The sequence below is a fragment of the Belonocnema kinseyi genome, chromosome 8, assembly GCF_010883055.1.
Source record: "Belonocnema kinseyi isolate 2016_QV_RU_SX_M_011 chromosome 8, B_treatae_v1, whole genome shotgun sequence".
In the NCBI taxonomy this organism is placed as follows: Eukaryota; Metazoa; Arthropoda; class Insecta; order Hymenoptera; family Cynipidae; genus Belonocnema; species Belonocnema kinseyi.
This window is the reverse complement of record NC_046664.1, coordinates 79114856-79125215: the sequence shown is the minus strand read 5'-3', so window position 1 is coordinate 79125215 and position 10360 is coordinate 79114856. Positions and strand designations below refer to the sequence as shown.

At 32.6% G+C, this 10360-nt stretch overlaps 1 protein-coding gene across 1 annotated transcript in view; it reads left to right on the top strand.

Annotated features, from left to right (window-relative positions):
• The window catches only part of LOC117177947 (lysosomal alpha-mannosidase-like), a 57425-nt gene extending 50610 nt beyond the window's left edge, over positions 1-6815 (top strand). Inside the window, exon 17 of the mRNA XM_033369076.1 lies at positions 6481-6815. Within this exon, the coding sequence (XP_033224967.1) occupies positions 6481-6705 (225 nt within the window). The 3' untranslated portion in view covers positions 6706-6815. The remainder of the gene's footprint in view (positions 1-6480) is intronic.
• Positions 6816-10360: the final 3545 nt, after the last annotated feature.

Genomic DNA, 10360 nt, shown 5'->3' with positions numbered 1-10360 from the left:
CCCCCCCCCCGAATACGACTGAGTGCTGAATTAGAAAACCTAATAGTGGAATTGGCCCGCCCGGTTAAATCTTTTGCTAATGCTCATCATCTCCACAGTGGGAATCTCGTTAATCCATTCATGCGCGTCACTAATTAGATGATGAGGAATTTAGCTATTTTTTTTATTTATTTATTTTTTTTTTATTTTTTTGGTAAGGAGGGGAAATGCATTACTGCGCGACTGGTTTAAACCTCTTGGGTTTTCAAACAGAGTGTGGGGCTCTGTCAAACTGACCATACCCACTAAAACCCCCCCTTATATTGCGCCTCTTGTCTGGAGGCGTCACCTATTAAGCTTGACAGCTTATCCGTCATAATCACCAGATTCCCAGGGAGATTTTCCCGGATGTGAGAGGTACTTGCATTATAGATCTTGAAAGCTGCAAGTCCTCCCACTAGCACCCTAGAGTACATTGTTTTAAAATGCCTCTGGGCGAAACCCCACCCCCTTAGGTCAGATGCTGAACTAGTGTCCCGAACACCTTTCCAATTAAGGGTTGCAGAGCTAAAAAAGATGTTGGCATTTTGGTCCCCGTATTTTTGACGAATATACGCAGTTCTCTCGGCGTGTTGATATTTGCTTTTCTTGTTGTTGTGAGGAGCTCGTAAACTGGACTGCTCACCAACAACCTGTGCATCAACGACTAAGACAGAATGGTCTTCACCGCAAGCAGGTCCGGTTTACGCAAAACTTCTTGGGTGATAATAAGCGGCTCCTGAATAACAACACATCCTTGGCCGCTTAGTCGTTGTGCTGCAAACTTGACGACTGCGTTATGACGTCTAATATGGGCGGCATGCGTCCGGTGATAGACTTGCAAGACATGGTTTAGGGTTTCCGGGCCAGCTCATCCAGCCCTACAACTCCTATCCCTGAATCGCCCTCGAGCGCTGCGAGATGTTGTTGGTAAAGTGCTGATTTTTATCCGGCAGGAATTTATAACATCCCTACCAGATAAGAATCTAGTACCGGCGTTCATCTAGAAGTGTTGGCCAGGTGTTTTGGCCGAGTCCCTTACACCACCACCATCTACAGACTTGTAGAGTTGTGTGGCCCAGAACTTATACACATCTGCAAGTGAGCACAGCCGACCGCCTTTGTATGTGAGTCTATGATCACATACGGCGATCTCTCGCTCGAGGAAACAATTTATGTTGCCTAGATGCTCTTCTTCTCTCAGGCCTGCAAGTCTGATCTTCCAGAGCAGTGGAGCCATCCATCTTAAAAATGGAATGCCAACCCCCCCCCTCCCATTTCAAACAGACGCGTGGAAATATGCCATAAGGATGTTGTGTGGCAAATTAAGTCACTTTCTTATGGCCGATCTTATGGCCTTATCAAATCTGTTAAGAGAGCCGATTAAAACATCTCCAAGTATAAGCTGGTGGTAATGTTCAGGGATAACATTACACCTGAGCGCGAAAAGCCGTTGTTGTGGCTTTAATGGCGCTATAGGTAGCGCCTCAAGATCAGCCGACAACATAAGCTGAGGGCTGATCTTGAACGGCGCCGCGCCGTGCGTATATTGCGTAAAGCGCACTATATTATTCCAAGGCTTGGAACATCACAGATCGATTGAAAACGACAAAACGGACTTTGATGAATAAACTACACGTTATAGTCACCCATAAGACTTGTTAGAAATGAAAAATTTTTAAATAAAAAGTTGGAGTAAAAAAATGTTGTAAAAAGCTCCAAGATTCTTTTCAAGGTTGTGTTTTAGTGATACACCTCTAGTTTTTGAAAGAAAAAAGACTTATATTGTCTACTTTAATATATATTTTACCCAAATTTTTCATATGGGTACTTCTGTGATTAAAAAGAAAAATAATTTAGTGCGCGGCGCCGTTTATTGTCTAGAGATACGACTCTAGTTCTTTTAGAAAAAAAGGCTTATATTGTCTTATATTGTCTACTTCAACATATATTTTCCCCAAATTTTTCGTAGGAGTACTCCATGACTTAAAAAATAAAATCTGGCGCGGGGTGCCGTGCACACGCAATACACGTACGTAATACAAGTACGCAACACACGCACAGCACCCCGCGCCAGACTTTGTTTTTTCAGCCAAGAATTACCACTCTGAAAAATTTGGGTAAAATATATGTTGAAGTAGACAATATAAGTATTTTTTCCTAAAAAAAAACTAGAGGTTTATCACTAACGCACAACCTTAAAAAATAATGTTGGAATTTTTTACAACATTTCTTTTACCGCATTTTTTTATTTTGAAAGTTTTAAATTTTTTATTCCTAACAAGTCTTTTGGGTAACTATGACATATATTTCGATCATCAAAATCAGCTTTGTCGTTTTCGATCGACCTGTGATGTTCCAGGCCTTGACGTAATGTGCGCTGTACGTAACACACGTACGTCGCCCACAGCTAAATTTTGTTTTCTTTAGTCATGAATTACCCCTATGAAAAATGTGGGTAAAATATATGTCTCAGTAAACAATATAAGTATTTCTCTCTTAAAAAAACTAGAAGATTATCACTAAAACAAAACTTTTAAAAAATGTTGAAACTTTTTAAAACATTTCAATACACGCACGACGCGGCGCCCCACAGTAAATTCGAGTTTCTTTAGCCATGAAGTGCCCAATGAAAAAATTGGGTGAAATATATGTCGATGCAGACAATATAAGTATTTTTTTCTGAAAAAAGAAGAGGTGTATCAGTAAAACAAAACCACAAAAAAAGTTGGAACTTCTCAAGACATTTGTTTTACCCCTACTTTTTATTTTTAAAATTTTACATTTTTCGTTTCTAAATAGTCTTTTAGGTGACTATCACATACATTTCGATCATAAAAATCAGTTTCGTCTTTTTCGATCGATCTGTGATGTTCCAGGCCTTGGATTAATGCTGTGCGTTATACGCAATACGCGCACGGCGCCCTGCGCTAGACTTTGTTTTCTTTAGCCATCAAGTACCCCTATGAAAAATTTGGATAAAATACATGGGAAACTAGATAAAATAAGTATTTTTTTCTTGAAAAAACTAGAACTATATCTCTGAAACATGACCTAAAAAAATGTTTGAAACTTTTTGAGCATTTTTTACCGCTATAAAATAAAATTTTTGAGTTATCCTGAAGAGGAATGTTATTTCGCACGAATACCCATCTATAGTGGTAATATGAACTTGATACGTGCGGGGGAAAGTTTTGCATGCTTACCCCCTCCCCCAGGCCCTTTCCTAGCATCAAAATTGTCTAACAAAAAAACATACATGTCAACTAAAATGATGATTCTTCAACCAAAAAAAAAATATTTAAAATTGGAACTAAATAAATGAATTCTTAACACCAACAAAAACGTAATATTCGATATTTCAATCCAAAAAGATTTTTATTTTAAATAAAATACAATTGAATGCTTCAAAACCGAATTTACAACAAAATAGTTCAATCCTATTTCAAAAAAAGAGATGAATTTTAAACTAAAATGATAAATTAATAAAGAAACAAGTCAATTTTAAACAAATTGATTTCATTTTCAACCAAAAGTTGCAATTTTAATTTAATAAACATAAAGTTTATAACAAAATAGATAAATTTTCTCAACAAAAAAGATTGTTTACTCTATCAAGAAAAACAAGTCCCGGCAAAGTATAATTTGCAAGGAAAAATAATATTTAATGCAAAGTATAAATTTTTAATAACATTTTATTTTTAGTATTCTTTTGTTTCGTGTTTTAAGTTTATATTGATATAATTTTTCTAGGATTTTCGAGAAATTTCAAAAATATTTTTGCTTGAAAATAATGTTGGAAAACCTTTCAAAGCTTAAAAATATCTTTATTCTCTAGAAAACTTCAGAAGTATTGAATAGCTTTAAACTGGCTTAAATTATTCCTAAATTTGCTTAAAAATCTTGTGGATTCATTTGTGAAAATTTTGGTAATCTTTCGTCAAGTTTAAAAATTTTTAAATAAATAATGACTTCAACATTCTCACGAATTCTAAGAATATCTTGTTATCCTCTTGAAACCTTTCAAAATTCTTAAAAAGCTTCTAAATTTTTAGTCGAAATTTTCAAAAATCTAAATTTTGTTTTGACATATATTAAGTTGAGAATTATTTTTGTATTTTTTCAAAACTTCTGTATATTCAAATTTCTTCTAAAATTTCTTAATCCTGCAAAATTTAAAGTTTTGCTTTAGAATCTTCTACATTCTTTTCTGAAATTTTAGGAAATCATTTGAAATGTTTTTCAATGTTTTGAAATATGATCTTAAAATGAATTTTTCAAAATAAAAAATTAATATTATTATTAAATTTCAAATTTTCAAAAAATTTTAAATTGAGCATGTAAATTTCTTTGATTAATTTGAATGATTTTATAAACGAACCGATTTTCTTTCAAATTTTAATTACAAAATTTATGAAAAAAAAGATTTAAAAAAGTATAATACAAAAAGTAAAAATGGTAAATGGCAATAGTAATTTTAATGATAATGGTAAAGGTAATTAGTAAATTATAAATGACAAATGGTATATAATAAATGATAAGTGGTAAATGGTATGTTAAATGGTAATATTAATCAGTAAATGGTAATGTTTAAATGGTAAATAGTGATTGTAATAGTATTTATAATTATAATTATAATGGTCACGGTTATGGAACTCGTGGAATTCACAGAATTGACTGAATTTAAGGAATTCATATAACGCCCGGAATTCACGGATTAAATGGAATTCATGTAGTACACTGAATTCATGGTATTCGCGGAATTCATAGAATTAATGGAATCTACGGAATTCACGCTGTGCACGGAACACAAGGATCTCACGAGATTCATAGAATCCACGGAATTCCGGAAATTTAAGGAATTTACGGAATTCATGGAATATGCGGAATTTACGGAATTCATGGAATATGCGGAATTTAAAGATTTGATGAAATGCACTGAATTCACAAAATTCAATGAATTGACAAAATTCATGGCATTAAATAAAATAAGGGAATTTACGAAATCCGCCCAATTTACGAAAATCACGCAATTCATGGGATTCACGGAATTGACGCAAATTATGAATTAAAGAAATTCACGGAATCAAAAGAAATTACAAAAATAAAGCAATTCATGGGATTCATCAAGTACATGGAATTCATGGAAATCACGGAATACATGGATTTCAAAGAATTCATGAAATTCATGGATTTTAACTAATTCACGACATTCACGAAATGTATGGAATTAATGGAGTTCGACGAGTTCCATTAATTCCGTGAATTCCTTGCATCCATGAGATTCTTCCTTTCTGTGATTACAGTCAATCGAACTCTATGAATTTCTTTAATTCAATGAAGTCCGTGAATTACTTGAATTCAATCAATTCCTTTAATTAATTGAATTTCGTGAATTCTGCGAATCCAAATGAATTCCATGAATTTCGCGAAGTCCTCAAATTCCATAAATTTCTGGAATTCCATTAATTCCGTGAATCTCTTGAATTCCTTGAATCCCTTGAATTCTGTGAATTGCATGAATTCCGGTTGTTACATGAATTCCGAGAATTATTTTATTTCTATGAATTCTGCGAATTCAGTTAATTTCTCGAATTGCATGAATTTCCCGAATTGCATGAATTTCCCGAATTGCATATCCCGCCAATCCCGCGTATTCCTTGAATTCCGTAGATTCGCTCAATTTCATGAAATCCGTGTATGCTCTAAATTTCATGAATACTGTGAATTTTGTGAATTCTGTAAATGAAGCGTCTGTGAATTCCGCGAGTGCCATCAATGAAGCGTATACCGTGATTTCCGTAAATTCCATTAATTCCGCAAAACCAATGAATTCCATGAATTTCCAGAATTCTCGGAATTCTATGAATTTCTTGAAATCCGTAAATAACTTGAATTCCATTAATTCCCTAAACTTCAAAAATGCCATATATTTCTCGATTTTCTCTAATTCTATGAATTTGGTGAATTCGGTGATTTGTATGAATCTCTTAAATTCCTTGCTTTCTATTAATTTCGAAAATTCCTTGAATTTCATGAATTCTGAAAATTCCGTGACTTCTGTGAAATTGATAAATTCCTTCGTTTCCATGAATTATGTGAATTCCATGAATGTTATGAATTTCGTAATTTAATAAATTTCTTGAATTCCGGAAATTCCTTGACTTCGGTGAACTCCGTCAATTTCTTGAATTCCATTGATTCCGTAATTTCCTTGTACACAATTTTCGTCTTAGAAACGCTCTACTACATGTATTGGAATTCTGGATGTAGTAGAATTCTAAACATTTTTAATAGTGTATAAAAACATGTTATAGGTATAAAAAAGTATGAACCGAATTAAAAAACAAAAGATTCTGCTTGTTCCAAGTGCCAGCCTACAAATTTTTTTGTATATTATATTATATGTTTCTTCAATTGAAGAAATAATTCAACAAATTTTAATAACTTAAAAATTTTCAGGATCTGTTCTCAACGTTTACGGTAGCTTCAGTGTTTGAAACTACATTGGGAGGGAATCAGTGGCTGGAGAAAAAAGATCGTCTTAAATGGACACCAGAAGCAAACGAAATTTTAGAAAATGATTCTGTTTTGCCTCCTGAATCAGAAAAGTTAGATGTGGTGAATGTTCTTCTAAACCCTATGGAGATTCGGACCTTTATTGTTAAACTTACTCCCCGCCAGTAATTTTTTTTCAGTGACTCTTGAAAAAATCTCTTTATATCTAAATAAGATTTTGTTCTATTGTATTTTATCATATTTTAAATAAAAAATTGTACTGTTTTAAAATAAAAATAGCTTTGAAATAGGCGATTTTGATCAATTGAATAATTTTAAATCGCATAAAATCTCATAAAGATGAAACATCACAACTTCAAACAGGCAGCTAGGCAGCATCAAAAGAGAAAAATAAACTTCGAAGCGTATTGGTTCACGCCAAGGCTACGTCTATACTAAAATTTAATTTTCAAACAAATATTATGATTTTTGATTTTCAAAAATAATTTTTCACGAAGCCTTGCGATTCCTTGCGCTACGCGCTCCGTACTTATATTTTCGCACATTCTTGCGCAAACATTTTAAATTAAGACTCAAAACATCCACCACTGTAATTTTGTGATTGTGAATTCTCTTTCGTTAAAAGAGCTTAGCTCGAGTTTGAGCGCACCTATGATACGCGACTGATAACAATCTCACTTCGCGCTTAGTCTTTGCATTTCTTCCTCATTCGGGCACAAACCTTTTAAAATCAAAGGTGAACGGACCGACAACTGTAATTTTGTGATTTTTTATATAAGAGTCATTAAAATAAATTGTTAAATTTTTTGAATACTATAAATAACCGTACAGAGAATTTTTGAATTTTGAAAAAAGTGGTCTCAAAAATAATAATAATAATAATTTTAAAAAAAATTTTTCAACTTTCAACCATGGAGACGCATTTTCAACTAAAAACATAAATCTTAAAAAATATTTCTTAACAGATTGATTCATTTAAATCTTTTAATCAAATTACTTTAACACTAGAACAAAGAAAAGGAATTTTCAACCAAAAAGTTGCATTTGCTTTAAAAAAAACGAAATTTCTACCAGAAAATATCAATTTTTAAATGAAAAAGATAATTTTAAAAAAATAGTCGAATTTACTGTTAAAAAAGATTTCAGTTGATTTTTCGCAATAACAATATGCATTTCTCAACAATAAATAAGTTTCTACGAAACAAATTAAATTTGCAATACAAAAAGGCAAATTTTTAACCAAAAATTATGACTTTTTAACAAAATTGTTGAATTCTCTACCAAATGGTTGTATTTTTATTAAAAAGTTGAAATTCCTTCTGAAACAGATGAATTTTGATTTTAAATGAATTAAATTTTCCTCCAGAAAAGATTCCAGTTAACTTTTCAAGATCAAAGTATCAATTTTTTAACACAAATCAATGTTTCTTCGTAAAAGTTGAATTTTAAATCCAAAAAGACAAATTTTTCAAACAAAAAGGATAAATCAACAAAATGAATAAAAAAAATTTTTTCATCCAGAAAAGATTTAAGTTCTATTTGAAATACAAAATGTTAAATTTAAAAAAAGTCTATTTCGTCCGAGAAAGATGTAATTTCTACTAAAGTAGGTGAATTTTAAAATCAAGAAGACAAACTTTCAAAAAAAGTACAATTTTCAACCAAACAACTCATCCAAAGCATATTGCAGTTCCCTTCCTAATATCAAAATAAGAATTATCAGCAACAACTCCATTCTCTGTTCAAAAGTTAAATTATCAATCAGAAAGTGACTTTTAACAACATTGTTATTTTCAACCAAAGAGTTGAATATTTGTCCAAGAAAAATTGAAATTCTACTAAAACAAATTAAATTTTAATCAAAAAGCCGAATTTTCAAAAAGAGAGTTGACTTTCCATCTAAAAAGATTTCAATGGACTTTTCAATACAAGCATACGAATTTGAAACAAATAGTAAATTTTCTAGAAAATAGACGAATTTTCAACCAAACAGTTGCACTTTTATTCAAGAAAGATGCAATATTTCTACTAAAAAAGATTAACTTTTAAATCAAAAAGACCAATTTTCCGAAAAAAATAGTTTTTATCCGAAAAAGATTTCAGCTCACTTATCAGCAACAAAATATGAATTTTAAACTTAGGGTTAATGTTCTATGAAAAGAATAGAATTTGCTTTTTTAATTTTTCAAGTTGTAACCAAATATATTGAGCCCCCCCCCCCCCCCCCCCAATGATTCGTCACGTAATTTAAGTACGGTCCAAAAGATTATTAATATTTTCTTAACAAAATATTTTTGGGAAAGACTGATGGTGCTTCGTTTCTCTATTATTTAAAAAAAGTTTTTTAATGTATTAGAAAACTAGAAAGGGTACATAATTTCTTAAATATTACATCACAGAGATTTAGTTTTTAACATGCAATACAAAGATAACATTGTTCTTTGGCTATCCTGTGTGGTTCATGAGATAATAAAAAAAAACACGAAGAAAAATAATTTTACAAAAAACTTTATATTTATGAAAATATTCGTTTTTTGGTGCCAAAAAATTCAAAAAAGTTTTATTGTTGCAGCTACAATAAATAATTGAGAACAAACTAAAAGTATTTGAAAATAATTGAAAGATACATGGCTCATCAATACTCTAAATTTGTAATCACGGTACAAAATTTTTAATTGTTATAAATGAGCCCGTTTCTTTATACATTTTCGCTGAAAGATTTCGAAGAGTAAAAACAATTCCCTACATTTATTAAATTAAGGCAAGCAACGACGAGTATTTAAATATTAAAATATAAAATATATGTATTGTTTTTCATCGTACGACCTTGCTTGAGTTTTTTTTTTGTCCACGTGGCGTTGCGGATGTGGCCGAATTTTGACCAGTCAGAAGAGGAGCCAGACTCTTTAGGCCAGGCACATATTTTCACGCACGCGCATCGTGTCGAACTCTCTATCCAGCGCAGTGATCCCAACTTTGGCATGTTGACCTACTCTGCTTGCGCGGCGCAGCGACTCTCATTGGTCGCTGTTAGCGCGCGATTTAAACCGGATATAATTAACAACGATGGTAAAAGAAAAGGTAAAGGAAAAAGTGCATGCAGACCCTTGCAGAAGTACGGGCAATATAGACGGTTGACAATTTTCAAGGTTACGATTAAGTTCTCAGTGTGTCTCGCCAGTGGTAAACACAGATATTATTACAGTGTCTACTAATAGTTAGGTAACCTAAATGTCAACAGACTCACTGCCTACCACAGAGGAAGAGAGATGGGAGAAATTAATGTCCTCAATCAACACATTGACACTTTCTCATAACAATTTGCGTGCTGACGTTCGCGGCTCAACACAAATGCTCGAGGCAATAAATACCTTAACCTGTAAATTTGATAAAAGGATGAAGGAAGCAGAAAAAAGCTCTCTTATCTCAGCAATCAATCACGATCCAAAAATAATATACTCTTCAAAGTTGATAATACCGAAAAGACAAATAAAGACCTGTTAACCAACATCCAAAAAATCTTCACTGAAGTGGGCCTCCAGAGGTCGCAATTAATGATGCTTTCAGACTCGGCAAAATCAAGGTCAATCGCCCCATCATTTTTAAATTTATCGCTTTCAGACGGGTCAAGCTTGTCTTCAGTAAAGTGATTGAATTTTAAAAATACAATCTTGCCATCGCTAATGACCGCTCGAAGGAGGAAAAAGAAGAAAGAAGAGCCTTGAATGATAAGGTCCACCAGCTCTGTGATGACAGCTTGCAGGTCACCTTTAAAGGGAACCAAATTTTCGTTAAAGACAATTCTGTGCAAATGTAGGAGGTG